Source organism: Macaca fascicularis, chromosome 19, assembly GCF_037993035.2.
Source record: "Macaca fascicularis isolate 582-1 chromosome 19, T2T-MFA8v1.1".
NCBI lineage: Eukaryota > Metazoa > Chordata > Mammalia > Primates > Cercopithecidae > Macaca > Macaca fascicularis.
In genome coordinates this window covers 18605222-18620890 of record NC_088393.1, presented here as the reverse complement: position 1 = coordinate 18620890, position 15669 = coordinate 18605222, and the positions used below count along the sequence as shown (strand labels likewise).

At 53.5% G+C, this 15669-nt stretch overlaps 1 protein-coding gene across 1 annotated transcript; it reads left to right on the top strand.

Moving 5' to 3' along the window:
* Positions 1–1748: 1748 nt before the first annotated feature.
* CIST1 (colon, intestine and stomach enriched 1) lies at positions 1749–7642 on the top strand. The gene is made up of 4 exons (XM_005588430.4): positions 1749–1885; positions 4888–5292; positions 7208–7368; positions 7504–7642. The coding sequence occupies exons 1-4, from the start codon at positions 1792–1794 to the stop codon at positions 7549–7551; spliced, it is 708 nt and encodes a 235-aa protein (XP_005588487.3). The 5' UTR covers positions 1749–1791; the 3' UTR covers positions 7552–7642.
* The last annotated feature ends 8027 nt before the right edge of the window (positions 7643–15669 follow it).

Below are 15669 nucleotides of genomic sequence, written 5' to 3'. Positions count from 1 at the left end.
GATCTTGTGTGATGTGTTCTGGGTTAATGGAAGTGGCTTGGGGATAGTGGGGGAATCTGGAGCATCCCAGAGGGAAGAGAACTCTGAAGTTTCCAACCATGCAATATGCATCTGGGGTGTGTGGCCAGGATGAGGACCTCAAGTCTTTCCTGGAGGTCAGGGGCCACCAATGTGGTCTCAGCTGTGCCCCTGCCATATCCACCTACAGGTAGTGGGTTGGTGTCCAGCCCGTCCCAGATGGAAACTGTCCCCAGTGCGCTCTAGCAATGTGTCTGGGACCTGGCCCAGAGCACCCTCTTCGAGTCCCTCACCCCTAAAAAAATTCTACGGGATTGCTGGGTGCCGTGGCTCATGCTTGTAATCCCAGCACTTTGGGAAACCAAGACGGGTGGGTCACCTGAGGTCAGGAGTTAGAGATCAGCCTGGCCAACATGGTAAAACCCCATCTCTACTAAAAAACAACAACAACAAAAAAAGGCCAGGCACAGTGGCTCACGCCTGTAATCCCATCACTTTGGGAGGCCAAGGCGGTTCGAGACCAGTCTGACCAACATGGAGAAACCCCATCTCTACTAAAAATACAAAATTAGCCAGTCATGATGGCACATGCCTGTAATCCCAGCTACTCAGGAGACTGAGGCAGGAGAATCACTTGGACCCAGGAGGCAGAGGTTGTAGTAAGCCAAGATCGTGCCATTGCACTCCAGCCTGGACAACAAGAGCTAAACTCAGTCTCAAAAAAAAAAAAACAATTAGCCAGGCACGGGGGTGCATGCCTGTAATCGCAGCTACTTGGGAGGCTGAGGTGGGAGGTCCCTTGAATCAGGGAGTTTGAGGATGCAGTGAGCTGTTTGTGCCACTGCACTCCAGCCTGGGTGATGGAGTGAGACCCTGTCTCTAAAAAAAAAAAAAAAAAAAAAAGGGCACAGTGGCTCATGCCTGTAATCCCAGCAGTTTGGGAGGGAGGCTGAGGTGGGTGGATCACACTTGAGGTCAAGAGTTCGAGACCAGCCTGGCCAACCAATGTGATGAAACCCCGTCTCTACTAAAAAATACAAAAACTAGCAGGGTGTGGTGGTGGACGCCTGTAATTCCAACTACTCAAGAGGCTGAGGCAGGAGAATTGAATCCAAGAGGCAGAGGTTGCAGTGAGTCGAGATTGCATCCCTGCACTCCAGTCTGGGTGACAGAGCAAGACTCTGTCTCAAAAAAAAAAAAAAAAAAAAAAAAAAAAAAAAAAAAAAAGAGAAGAAAAGAAAGAAAAAGAAATCCGTAATAGAAATGCTAGAAGGTTAGAAGGTTTCAGTCATGTCCCCAAAAGGCTCCAGTCTGGGTGAGACAGAGGACAGAGGAGGATAAGGACATCCCCAGCCCTGCGGGTTCAGGGACAGGAGGGAGGTGGGGGCAATAGGGGCTCCCAGAGGGGGCAACCTGGCAGGAGGAGGGGCAGAGGGAGTGACAGCAGGGGTTTGGGCCGCTGTGGAGCCAGAGGCAGGGGGAAATGGGACGTCAGGGGCAGAGGTCTTTAGTGGATGACTGGCTTTGAGAGCTTCTGGGTCGTCATGTTTAGAAGGGGTGGAGTCCAGGTGAAGAGGGCAAGAACCACACCCCAGGGGAACAGGAGCTCCCCAGGGAGGTCCCACACCCTGAAGCCCCACCTACGCCTCGCCCCTGCACAGTCCCGCACTCCGCCAGCAGGGGGCGCACGCCCAGGTGCAAGGAGCTGGCACCTGGGCACACGCCTGGCCACACACCTGTGCAGAGCCGGTGGCAGGCCCTCCCGGCACAGGAATGGCGTGCCCCCAGCTGCCGCCACTTCTGCTTTTGGTGCTGGTGCTGCCACTAAAAGCCGATGCGAGTAACACTAGCAGTACTCCCTACACAGGTAAGAGTTGGTAAAAGGGAGGCTCAGCTTCCAGAAAGCAGAAGGGTGGGGGTGGGGGACGCACAGCCCAGTCACACACCTGGCTTCTGGACCCCTCCCTCAGGCCACGCTGGTCCGCCAGCACTCCGGGGAAGGCTGGCCTTTCCCCCAGAAACAAACGGAGCAGCTGTGAGGACAGATGAGGCACCGCTGCTCCCAAGCCCTGGGGCTGTGGGTTCTGCAACTCCAGTGAGCCCTGAACCGGCTGGAGGCTACAGACGGCCTCACACCTACTTTGAGGCTCCTTTTCAAATCTATTCCTTTTAGCCTATCCGCAAAGGGAGAATGGCGGAGACCTCAGGGCCGTGGGTGTTCCAGGGAACAGGGACTCACTTCCTGGTTGTCAAACATCTGTGGTTCCCATGAGAAGTTCTTCTGGGTGTCTGACTTAATTCCCTCTTGCTGTGCTATAAGACAGTGCCTAGGATGGAGGGGAGGAGCCTTGAACTTCTTGCATTCCCTTTTTCTGCCCTTTACCTGCCACTGTGTCGTCACTCTCTCTGACTGGTGTCCTACCCCCCAGACCTGTAATAGCAGAGCAGAGGCCACCATGGCTGAAATGCTCATTGTAGGGAACGGTTTCATTCAGAAGGCACCACTTGTATTCCCATTTCACAGCTCAGGAAACTGAGGCTCAGTCCAGCTTCTCCCAGACTCAGGTTAGAACTGGTTGACTTGGCTCCTGTGAGCCTCCCAGTCTAGGAGTCTCTGGGAAAAGCAAACACCCAGCACAGTGCCTAGAAACAGCTTTATTTTTACCTTCTGGTCAACTCTTCAGCAGCTCACCAGTGCCTACTCAGTGCCAGGCACTCAGCAGGGCTTGTGTCCTCCAACTCTTCCTTTTTTAAGTCCACAGCTTTTCCTCAGTTCACTAAGCACTCAGCTCCCCAGAATTCTGACTTGGCTTGGAGTCCACTATGGCCTCTGAATCTTCTTCATTTCAGCAGAAACAGAGGACGCAGTTCCTTGAGGGGCCTTCTGCCCACCTCCCCAGTCACCTCAGGCCAGACCCTCTGCTATTCTGAGCCTCAGTTTCTCATCTGTCAAATGGGAATGAAGTCCAGCCCGAGTTCCATGCCTCTTCTAGACTCAGCTGTCATCCCCACAGGTCCTGGGGGGCTACATAGAGATCCGGGGAGGGCAGCATGTGGACCCAGCACCCTCTCAGGGCCAGTGTTGAGTGTTACTTCCGCATTTTTGCTGCCTGGGGTGAGTCAAGGAGGAAGCACCAAGTTTGGCCCAGAGCAGAGTGGATGGGTGGGGCAGAGAGTTGATGAATGAACTTGTACACACCTAAGAGGCCTAGATACCTGGAACTGGGTGCGAAGTCATTGTGGGAGGTGGCTCATGAACTATTTACCCGCCCTCGGCCTGGTCCCTGGACTCCATGCCTGGGATGGGATGGGAGCCAGGAAGTGGTTGGACTACCATGCGGGAGGGTGGGTTCCAGAGACATGTTCCCAGTGCCTGTGTCTTTGTGTCTGCCATCAAAGTTGAGGTTAGCCTAGGGGTACCTGGGGGAAATTAGGGCTGATCCTCTCTGAGCTCATAGGTAGATCTTTATAGTTGAGTGTCACAGTACGCCCACTAGGTTGCTATTCTATTGTGGTTTTTTTTTTTTTTGAGACGGAGTCTTGCTCTGTCACCCAGGCTGGAGTGCAGTGGTGCCATCTCCGCTCACTGAAAGCTCTGCCTCCTGAGTTCACTCCATTCTCCTGCCTCAGCCTCCCGAGTAGCTGGGACTACAGGTGCCCGCCACCACGCCTGGCTAATTTTTTGTATTTTTAGTAGAGACAGGAGTTTCACCATGTTAGCCAGGATGGTCTTGATCTCCTGACCTTGTGATCTGCCCACCTCAGCCTCCCAAAGCGCTCGGATTACAGGTGTGAGCCACTGCACCCGGCCTTTTTTTTTTTTTTTTAAAGAGATGGGGTCTTGCTCTGTTGCCCAGACTGGAGTTCAGCAGCATGATCATGGCTTACTGCAGCCTTGAACTCCTGGACTCAAGCGATCCTCCTACTTCAACCTCCTGAGTAGCTAGGACTAGGCATGTACTACCATGCCTGGCTAATTTTTGTTTTATTTTTTTGTAGAGACAGGGTCTCGTTATGTCTCCCAGGCGGGAGTGCAGTGGTGCAATCATGGTGCACTACAGCCTTGAATTCCTGGGGTCAGGAGATCCTCCCGCCTCAGCCTCTCCAGTAGCTGGGAGCACCTGGCTTGTGTACACCCACTACGAACCTGACTGATGAACTGTCAGAGGCACCAACTCCACATGATTTCCATTTTACAGAAAAGAAAACTGAGTCCCAGAAAATGTAAAGGAGCTGCCCAGCGCTGCCTGGGATGCAGTCACTGCCCATATCCAAAGGGCTTCTAGAGATCTGAGCCAAGAGGAACGCTGATCTGCCCTTGAACCCGGGCTGTGGGACTTCAGACAAGGAGCATGAATTTGAGGGGGAGCCTCAGTATCCCACTGAGCGCTCACATGGTGTCCTAAATCTTTCAGGTCTCCCTATGACCTGGGCAAATAAATGAATTAAAAATAAAAATAAAAAGACTGGGCACGATTGCTTATGCCTGTAATCCCAGCACTTTGGGAGGCCAAGGCAGGTGAATCACCTGAGTTCAGGAGTTCGAGACCAATCTGGCCAGCACAGTGAAACTAAAAATGCAAAAGTTAGCCAGGCGTGGAGGCTGAGGCAGGAGCATTGCTTGTACCCAGGAGGTGGAAGTTGCAGTGAGCCGAGATCGCGTCACTGCTCTCCAGTCTGGGTGACAGAGCGAGACTCCATCTCAAAAGAGAAAAAAGAAAAAAAGAGAGAGAGAGAGACTCGCTATGTTGCCCAGGCTGGTCTCTAATTCCTGGGTTCAAGTGATGCTCTCACCTTGACATCTCAACTTGCTGGAATTACAGGCGTGAGCCACCGCGCCTGGCTTCCAATGATGTTTTTCTTTTTCAGGTACGACCTCAGAGAACAGTATGGAGACATCATCTCTCAGCTCTCTGACTTCTTCTCCCTTCACCCCCAACACCCTCAGTTCGGGGGAACCCCCCAAAACCTACTCCAGCCCCCTGAGTTTGGAGACAGGCTCCATCACCCACCTCAGCCCCTCAAGTTCAGGGGCAACCCCTCCCATCCAGTCCAGCCCGGGTTCCACAGAGTCAAGGATGATTCCCTCCTCCTCACAACCAGAGACAACCACGCACCCTAGTTCTGGTTTCCCCAATGCAGAGCTCACCCCCTCTTCCCATTCCACCCTCCCCAGTTCCGAATCCCTGACCCCGCACTGGAGCCCCACTTCCCACAGCCCCGGAACAGAGCCCTTGACCTCCACTGACCAGACCTTGGAGCCCCCTGGCCCAGGTAAGTATTAAGAGATTTGGGTGTTTGTAGGGAGGTGGCGGGTGTAACAGACTGCAGTTTGGGAACTGACCACTAGGGGGAGGTACAGCCCCGAGAATGCTTTAGGAAGGGCTTGCTATCTCTGCTCCATTGTCTAAAGCCCTTCACGCTCTGAGCATTTATTAAGTGCCTGGTGTATGTCGGGGCTGGGCACGCAGCGATGGGCAAAGAGAGAAACTAATACTTGCTGTGGTGGAGAGACAGGTTATACATTATGTATTTGGGCCTGGGCAAAATAGCAGGACTTTGTCTCTACAAAAAAATCTAAAAATGGCTGGGCGCGGTGGCTCACCCCCGTAATCCCAACACTTTGGGAGGCCAAGGAGGGTATATCACGAGATCAAGAGTTCAAGACCAGCCTGGCTTGGTGAAACCCCGTCTCTACTAAAACTACAAAAATTAGCCAGGCGCGGTGGCAGACGCCTGTAATCTCAGCTACTTGGGAGGTTGAGGCAGGAGAATCGCTTGAATTCAGGCGGCAGAGGCTGCAGTGAGCTGAAATCGCGCCACTGCACTCTAGCCTGGGCTGCAGAGCGAGACTCCGTCTCAATAAATACATAAATAAATATAAAAACAAACGAATAAACAAATGGCTTGGCGTGGTGCCTCACATCTGTAATCCCAGCACTTTGGGAGACCAAGGCAGGCGGATCACCTGAGGTCAGGATTTCAAGACCAGCCTGGCCAACATGGTGAAACCCCATTTCTACTAAAAATACAAAAATTAGCCAGGCATGGTGGCGGGTGCCTGTAATCCAGGCTACTTGGGAGGCTGAGGCAGGAAAATTGTTTGAACCCAGGAGATGGAGGTTGGAGTGAGCCAACATTGCACCACTGCACTCCATCCTGGGAGACAGAGCAAGACTCCGTCTTGGAGGGAAAAAAACAAAAACAAAAAACAAACTCCGTCTCAAAAATAAATAAATAAATAAATAAAATAAAATTTAAAAATTAGGCTGGGCTCAGTGGCTCACACGTGTAATCCCAGCACTTTGGGAGGCCGAGGCGGATGGATCACCTGAGTCAATGAGTTCAAGACCAGCCTGGGCAACATGGCAAAACCTCATCTCTACTAAATATACAAAAATTAGCTGGATGGTAGTCTCAGCTCCTGGGAGGCTGAGGTAGGAGGATCACTAGATCCTGGGAGATGGAGGTTGCAGTACACTGAGATAACGCCACTGCACTCTAGCCTGTGTGACAGAGCAAGACCCTGTCTCAATTAAAAAAAAAAAAAAAGGGTCAGGCATGGTGGTGCATGCCTGTAATCCTTGCTACTCGGGAGGCTGAGGTGGGAGTATCACTTGAGCCCAGGAGATCGAGGCTGCAGTGAGCTGTGATCGCACTACTGCACTCTAACCTGGGTGACAGAGTGAGACCCTGTCTCTAAAATAAATGATTAAAAAGTGGCAGCCTCAACTGGAAAGGGAAGAGAGTTCAGCTTCCTGAGAACAGATTTAAAAGGCTCTGGGGCCGGGCGCGGTGGCTCAAGCCTGTAATCCCAGCACTTTGGGAGGCCGAGACGGGCGGATCACAAGGTCAGGAGATCGAGACCATCCTGGTTAACACGGTGAAACCCCGTCTCTACTAAAAAAATACAAAAAACTAGCCGGGCGAGGTGGCAGGCGCCTGTAGTCCCAGCTACTCGGGAGGCCGAGGCAGGAGAATGGCGTGAACCCGGGAGGCGGAGCTTGCAGTGAGCTGAGATCCGGCCACTGCACTCCAGCCTGGGTGACAGAGCGAGACTCCGTCTCAAAAAAAAAATAAAAATAAAATAAAAATAAAAATAAAAAAAATAAAAGGCTCTGGGCCCTGGTGGGTGTCTTAGGCTTGGGGGCAATAGGGCCCAGGGCTGACTCTGAGCTCCTTCCCGCAGCTCCAGGTGACACTGGGCCCCCTGAGTTACACAGGAACCCGGGTGTGGTGGTGGTCGTGTGTTTGCTGGTGTCTCTTTTGCTCATCGGGTCTGTGGTCACGGCTGTGAGGTTCTGTCACCGGGATGAGTCCACATTCGAGAAGCTGGACGAGGTGTCCATGGTAAGGTAGGGGCTGGGCTGGGGGCTCAGCCCTGGGGCCAAGGTAGGGTTGGGGGAGCTGCCCTCCCAAGCAGGACCAGCCTGGGCTGTAGAGCCCATTGGTGTCTGAATGCCTCCCTGTGTGTTCCTTCCTCAGGGATCCATGAATGACAGATTGTCCTTTGCCCACCACCTCCAGGAGTGAGCCCTGAGGAGCCAACAGAGATGTGGGCGTGGATGGGGCTGGGGTGCCTGGGGAGGAGCAGAACCTGAGGAAATAAACCCCCTACCATTCATCCAAGGCCTCCTGAGTTATGGATTCGTGTGACAAACATTAGCTGAGCACCTACTATGTGCTGGGCTCTGTGCTGGAGTCACAGTGGGGACCATGTCTTTACTCTCAGGGGAGCCACAGACTCAAGGCAGGGACAGATAAGAATCAGGAGATCACTTGGCTGAGCGTGGTGGTTCACACCTGTATGCCAGCACTTTGGGAGGCTGAGGCAGGCAGATCTCCTGACCTCAGGAGTTTGAGACTAGCCTGGATAACATGGTGAAACTCTGTCTCTACTAAAAATACAAAAATTAGCTGAGTATGGTGGCAGGTGCCTGTAATCCCAGCTACTCAGGAGGCTGAGGCAGAGAATCGCTTCAACCCCAGGAGGCAGAGGTTGCAGTGAGCTGAGATCACCCCACTGCACTCCAGCCTGGGCAACAGAGCAAGACTCCATCTAAAAAAATAAAAAGAAGAAGAATCAGGAGATCACATGAGATCTTTGCAGGTGGCACAGAAGGCCATGGAGTCACAGACTGAGACTGTGGCCAAACCACAAGGGCTGCGGTGGCCAAACCACAAGGGTTGTGGTGTCCAGGTTTGCTGAGAAGGTAGGGAGGCCTCTTTGAGGAGGTAACTTTTTTTTTTCTTCGAGATGGGATCTTGCTCTGTTGCCCAGGCTGGAGTGCAATGGTGCAATCTCGGCTTACTGCAGCCTCAACCTCCCAGGCTCAAGTGATCCTCCTGCCTCAGCCTCCTGAGTAGCTGGGACTACAGGGGGACAGTATGCCTGGCTAATTAAAAAAAAAAAAAAATTGGGGCCAGGTGTGGTGGCTTATGCCTGTAATCCTGGTACTTTGGAAGGCCAGGTAGGTGGATCATTTGAGGTCAGGAGTTCAAGACCAGCCTGGCCAACATGGTGAAACCCCATCTTTACTAAAAACACAAAAATTGCCTGGTGTGGTGGTGGGCGCCTGTAATCCCAGCTACTAGGGAGGATGAGGCAGGAGAATTGCTTGAGCCTGGGAGGCAGAGGTTGCGGTGAGCCGAGATTGCACTGCTGCACTCCAGTCGAGGCAACAGAGTAAGACTCTGTCTCAAAACAAACAAACAAAACTTGGAAGCTGGGCATGGTGGCTTACCACTGTAATCCCAGTACTTTGAGAAGCTGAGGTGGGCAAATTGCTTGACCTTGGTAGTTTGAGATCAGATGGGGCAATGTGGCAGAACTCCATCTCTTTCTCTTTTTTTCTTTCTTTCTTTCTTTTTTTTTTTGAGATGAAGTCTCGCTGTCGCACCCAGGCTGGAGTGCAATGGCGCAATCTCGGCTCACTGCAAGCTCCGCCTCCTGGGTTCACGCCATTTTCCTGCCTCAGCCTCCCAAGAAGCTGGGACTACAGGTGCCTGTCACCACATTCAGCTAATTTTTTTGTATTTTTAGTAGAGACGGGGTTTCACCATGTTCGCCAGGATGGTCTCAATCTCCTGACCTCGTGATCCGCCTGCCTCGGCCTCCCAAAGTGCTATGATTACAGGCGTGAGCCACCGCGCCCGGCCTCTTTTTTTCTTTTTTGAGAGTTTCCCTCTGTCACCTAGGCTGGAGTGCAGTAGTGCAATCTTGGCTCACTGTAGCCTCTGACTCCTGGGTTCAAGCCATTCTTTTTTTTTTTTTTTTTTTTGAGACGGAGTCTCGCTCTGTCGCCCAGGCTGGAGTACAGTGGCGCAATCTCGGCTCACTGCAAGCTCCACCTCCCAGGTTCATGCCATTCTCCTGCCTCAGCCTCCCGAGTAGCTGGGACTACAGGCGCCTGCCACCACTCCCGGCTAATTTTTTGTATTTTTTTTAGTAGAGACGGGGTTTCACCATGGTCTCGATCTCCTGACCTCGTGATCCGCCCATCTCGGCCTCCCAAAGTGCTGGGATTACAGGCGTGGGCCACCATGCCCGGCCTTTTTTTCTTTTCTTTTTTTAATGAGACGGAGTCTCACTCTTGTTGCCCACGCTGGAGTGCAGTGGCGCGATCTCGGCTCACTGCAACCTCTGCCTCCCGGGTTCAAACGGTTCTCCTGCCTCAGCCTCCCAAGTAGCTGGGATTACAGGCACCTGCCACCACACCCAGCTAATTTTTTTGTATTTTTAGTAGAAACGGGGTTTCACCATGTTGGTCAGGCTGGTCTCAAACTCCAGACCTCAGGTGACCCATCCACCTTGGCCTCCCAAAGTGCTGGGATTACAGGCATGAGCCACAGCGCCTGGCCCCAAGTCATTCTTGTGCCTCAGCCTCCTGAGTAGCTGGGACTACAGGTATGCGCCACCATGCCCAGTTAATTTTTGTATTTTTACCGTATTAGCCAGGCTAATATGGTAACGTGGTCTTGAACTCCTGGCCTCAAGTGATTCACCCATCTCAGCCTCCCAAAGTGTTGGGATTACAGGCGTGAGCCACTGTGCCCACGCCCTGTCCAGACTTTTTTATCAGAAGGGGGACACGGAGGCTCAGTGCTGGGTGTCAGTTGTGTGCCTTGTCCTGGGAGGTGCCCCCAAGCCGTCTCCCCGACTCCAGCCTGGAGCTGCCCCCGAAATGGACATTCAGAGAGGCCACGGGGTCCAGGTCACCCAGCACAGAGGGGCAAACGCTGGCTTGAGGCTGGGTCATGCTTTGATATCTTTGGAGGGGAGACGCTGTCGGGGCCTCCTGGGCAGCTGGCGATGCTGGGGAAACATTAACTCACAGCAGCTCTGGAGGCCAACAGTCCCACACATCAGCCCCTTTCCCCTGGCCACAGCCCCCTCCCACCTCCCACCCCACCCATCACCCTCCTGGGGGCCCCATTTCTAGCTGCATCTGCAGCCCCAACAGTTTGTGGATAGGGGGTCAACCAGAGAGGGTCTTTGGTCTGCCTTGGGCGGCACAGTGCAGTGGGCAGCTTTCGTGGAGCCCCCAAGCTCCCTAGGTTACACTCCACGGGCTCTGCTTGGAAGCACATATACTAGACCCTAAGTTGATAAAATCCCCCCATTCCCAGAGCTGCTGGTCCCCTACCACCGTCTTCCTTTGCGCACCCCCCGCCGTCATATGCAAACACATGAACAATTAAACTTAACACCTCTCAGGCGGGGCGCGGTGGCTCACACCTGTAATTCCAGCACTTTGGGAGGCTGAGGCGGGTAGATCACAAGGTCAGGAGTTCGAGACCAGCCTGACTAATATGGTGAAACTCCATCTCTACTAAAAAAAAAAAGAAAATACAAAAATTAGCTGGGCGTGGTGGCAGGCACCTGTAATCTCAGCTACTCAGGAGGCTGAGGCAGGAGAATCACATGAACCTGGGGGGCAGAGCTTGCAGTCAGCCAAGATCGTGCCACTGCACTCCAGCCTGGGTGACAGAGTGAGACTGTCTCAAAATAAATAAATAAATAAATAAACTAAACACCTCTTACCCAGCCTCCTTACTCCTACGCCTCCCTTCCCTCCTTTCCCACCTCCTTCCTCTGCCCTCCCCCACCCCTCCCCCTCCACACCCGGTGACCCTCTTGGCCACTCTCTCTTGCCCCCTCAGGCCCTCTTGGACACTCTGCCCTCCACCCACTGGGAGCCTCACCCAAGGAAAGTGTGTGGGTTATGTCCTGGCCTGGTGCCCAGACAGTTAAGGGGCTCCGCTGAGTGGGTGTTGGGGGAGCCTTGGACCTCCCTCTTGGCCAGGTCAGGTTCTCCTCTCCTTCCCTCACTCCCCGGGAGGTCATGGGACCCAGCAGTGGTGGTGAGTGCCAGACCTACCCGGGCCTTGTGTAGCAAGCTTATGTGAGCTTGAGGGGTTCTCAGGAGAGGGGCCGGGGTCTCGTAATCCCCCTGAAGCCATCAAAGCCGCTCTGGGAGTTGAATGTGTCTCCCATGGGTCTGGGGCCAGGAGACCTTGTTTCGCCGGTCCTGATGCCCCCACCCAGGCTGCTGAACCTGGACGGGTGTGGGGAGGGGCTTTGGGTACCTGGCTGCTGTCCCTGGATAGGGATCACAGCAAGGTCCGGGTGGGTTCCTCACGCTGGTGCCTGTGGTGTGGTCCATGCCGCCTTGATTTAATGTCCTTGGGATTCAAGGGAGGGTGCAGAGAGTGTGGGAGTGAGCTGCTGTCTAGGGGAGCTAGACTAGGGAATGTCCCACAGGGCCGTACCTGGGCTCCCAGGGGTCTGGAGGTCTCACAACCATCTCCGCAGGGCCAGAGACGCCGGCAGCATGAGGCACAGCCGGACAGCACTCTCCTTTCTGCCGAGCAAGGTGAGTAGTGGGTAGGGGTGGCCCAGGCCATGGGGGAGGAGATCCCAGAGACCCACTACTCAGAAACACCCAGAGCTGGCCAGGCGCGGTGGCTCACGCCTGCAATCCTAGCACTTTGGGAGACCAAGGCAGGCAGATAACTTGAGGTCAGGAGTTCAAGACCAACCTGACCAACATGGAGGAACCCCATCTCTACTAGACATACAAAAAGATTAGCCGGGCATGGTGGCTCATGCCTGTAGTCCAGCTACTGGGAGGCTGAGGCAGGAGAATCGCTTGAACCTGGGAGGTGGAGGTTGCGGTGAGCCAAGATCGTGCCACTGCACTCCAGCCTGGGAGACAGAGCAAGACTCCGTCCCATGCCCCCACCCCACCAAAAAAGGAAACATGTAGAGCTGCTTGGGGACCAACTCACAGGGGCCCACTGAAGCCCAGAGAGGGCCACCAGGGAATTGGGGACCTGATCCAAGTGTCCAGCCCAGCGCTGTGGCCACTGCTTTTGGGAGCAGGAGACCCCTTGTGCCTAGACACAAGGTTTTGACTCACCCAAGAAAAGGGGACCTGGCTACCCCCAGGCCAGGGCAGTGGGTTATGAGGCCACAACTTCGGATCACGGCCAATGCCCCTATTCTGGGAAACTGAGCCAAGAGAAAAACCCTGCAGGGGCTGGATTCAAATTCCAGGTCTGTCACCTGAGTGGCTGGTAACCTCTCTAGGACTCAGTGGTTTCTGTTGTTGTTTTGTTTTGTTTTTTAGACAGGGTCTCACTCTGTCGCCCAGGCTGGAGTGCAGTGATGTGATCTCTGCTCTCTGCAACCTCCGCTTCCCGGGTTTAAGTGATTCTCCTCCCTCAGCTTCCTGAGTAGCTGGAGTTACAGGCACAAGTCTCCACGCCCAGCTGATTTTTGTAGTTTTAGTAGAGACGGGTTTCTCCATGTTGGCCAGGCTGGTCTTGAACCCCTGACCTTAAGTGATCCACTCACTTCGGCCTCCCAAAGTGCTGGGATTACAGGCATAAGCCACCACACCTGGCCAGAACTCAGCGCTTTTTTGTGTTAAAAAACTGGGCTAGGCCGGGCGCGGTGGCTCAAGCCTGTAATCCCAGCACTTTGGGAGGCCGAGGCGGGTGGATCACGAGGTCAGGAGATCGAGACTATCCTGGCTAACACGGTGAAACCCCATCTCTACTAAAAATACAAAAAATTAGCCGGGCGTGGTGGCGGGCGCCTGTAGTCCCAGCTACTTGGGAGGCTGAGGCAGGAGAATGGCGTGAACCAAGGGGGCGGAGCTTGCAGTGAGCCGAGATCGCGCCACTGCACTCCAGCCTGGGAGACACAGCGAGACTCCGTCTCAAAAAAAAAAAAAAAAAGAAAAAAACTGGGCGAACATTGTGTGGAATGAGGGTGCTCAGGGTGAGCCTCAGGTAGGGCAGGCAAGGCTGCATATGCCTTAATGTTTATTTATCCACACTCCAGCCATCTGCAGAAGAGGAGAGGAAAAGGGCAGTCTGGGCGCGGTGGCTCACACCTGTAATCTCAGTGCTTTGGGAGGCTGAGGCAGGCGGATCATTTGAGCCCAGGAGTTCAAGACCATCCTAGGTAACATAGTAAGCCCGTATCGCTACAAAAAAAAAAAAAAAAAAAAAAGAAAGAAAGAAAAAAATTAGCCAGGCATGGTGGTGTATGCCTGAGGTCCCGGTTACTTGGGAGGCTGAGGTAGGAGGACTGTTTGAGCATGGGAGGTCGAGGCTGCAGTGAACTGTGATCATGCCACTGCACTCCAGCCTGGGAGACTAAATGAGATCCTGTCTCAAAAACAAACAAACAAACAAAAAAAGGCCAGACGGAGTGGCTCATGCCTGTAATCTCGGCACTTTGGGAGGCCAAGGCAGGCGGATTGCCAGATTGCTTGAGGTCGGGAGTTTGAGACCAGCCTGGCCAACATAGCAAAACCCCATCTCTACTAAAAGTACAAAACTTAGCCAGGTGTGGTAGCAGGTGCCTGCAATCCCAGCTACTCAGGAGGCTGAGGCAGGAGAATTACTTGAACCTGGGAGGCAGAGGAAGTGAGAGGCCCCAAAATGACAGGGCTCATGAGACAGATGTTAAGCCAAGAAAAAAGAGAAAATGTGGGGGTGGGTGAGGGCTCATGAGACTGCCCAGGCTGGGCAGGAAGGACTTCTCTGGGGAGTTGACATTTTAGCTGAAGAATGGATAAAAGCAAGCAACCAGCCATTTCAAGAACTGGGGGAAGGATGTTCCTGGCAGAGGGCACAGTATGTGCAAAGGCCCTGAGGCAGGTTTAAGGAACTGTGAAGGAGGCTGGTGGGTGAGGCACGGTGAGCCAAGGGAAATGGAGGGAGGTGAGAGTTGGTGGTAGGCAGGGGCCAGGACACACTAGGTCCTGGGGGTTGAGCGAAGGGGGTGTGGATTTTGTTCTAGGGGTGCTAGGAGCTACAGGAGGGTTGGGAACAGGCAAGGGACAGATTTAGGGTGTTTCTTAGAGGAGGAACTTGGGGTCAAGGCCAGGGGCAGCATGCTGCGGAGTCCCGCTGATGGTGGAGCTCTAGGCCACGCGCTGTGGCTCACGCTTGTAATCCAAGCACTTTGGAAGGCTGAGGCGGGTGGATCATCTGAGATCAAGAGTTCAAGACCAGCCTGGCCAACGTGGTGAAACCCCATCTCTACTAAAAATACAAAAATTAGCCTGGCGTGGTGGCGGGTGCCTGTAATCCCAGCTACTTGGGAGGCTGAGGCAGGAGGATCACTTGAACCCGGGAGGCAGAGGTTGCAGTGAACCAAGATCACGTCACTGCACTCCAGCCTGATGACAGAATAAGACTCTGTCTCAAAGAAAAGAAAAGAAAAGAAAAGAAACTAGCTGGGCATGGTGGCGGGTGCCTGTAATCCCACCTACTCGGGAGGCTGAGGCAGTAGAATCGTTTGAACCTGGGAGGTGAAGTTTGCAGTGAGCTGAAATTGCGCCACTGCACTCCAGCCTGGGCGACACAGCGAGACTCCGTCTCAAAAAAATAATGATAATAATAAATAAATAAAGTAAGGACCTTCCGATGGCCTCTCCCACACTCAGCTCACAGCATCAGTCATTTCGCCTGCACATGGCACCCGCTGTGTGCCAGGCCCCATGCTGAGTGTGTAGGACACAGAACTGAAGTGACAGGTCCCGAAATGACAGGGCTCATGAGGCAAGAAAAGAAGAAAATGCGGGGGTGGCTGAGCGCTCATGAGACTGCTGGAGCTGGGCAGGAGGGCCTTCTCCGGGGAGTTGACATTTTAGCTGAAGTATGAATAAGAACAAGCAGTTAGCCATTTCAACAGCGGGGGGAAGGGTGTTCCTGGCAGATGGCGCAGCACGTGCAAAGGCCCCGAGGCAGGTTTAAGAAACAGCAAAGAAGCCAGGCACAGTGGCTTACACATGGAATCCCAGCACTTTGGGAGGCTGAGGTGGGTGGATCACCTGAGGACAGCAGTTAGAGACCAGCCTCGCCAACATGGAGAAACGCTCTCTCTACTAAAAATACAAAAAATAAGCTGGGTGTTGTGACAGGCACCTGTAATCCTAGCTACTTGGGAGGCTGAAGCAGGAGAATTGGTTGAACCCAGGAGGTGGAGGTTGCAGTGAGCCAAGATTGTGCCCCTGCACTCCAGCCTGGGCAACAAAGCTAGACTCTGTCTAAAACAAACAAACAAAACACCAACAACAAGCTGGGCGCGGTGGCTTATGCTTGTAATCCCAACACTTTGGGAGGCCGAGG

Bases quoted from the DNA above. Each gene is read 5' to 3' on its own strand.
- CIST1 (XM_005588430.4), top strand. From the start codon at position 1,792: ATGGCGTGCCCCCAGCTGCCGCCACTTCTGCTTTTGGTGCTGGTGCTG. The intron at 1,886-4,887 runs GTAAGAGTTGGT...TTTCTTTTTCAG, and splicing joins TAGCAGTACTCCCTACACAG to GTACGACCTCAGAGAACAGT. The intron at 5,293-7,207 runs GTAAGTATTAAG...TCCTTCCCGCAG, and splicing joins CTTGGAGCCCCCTGGCCCAG to CTCCAGGTGACACTGGGCCC.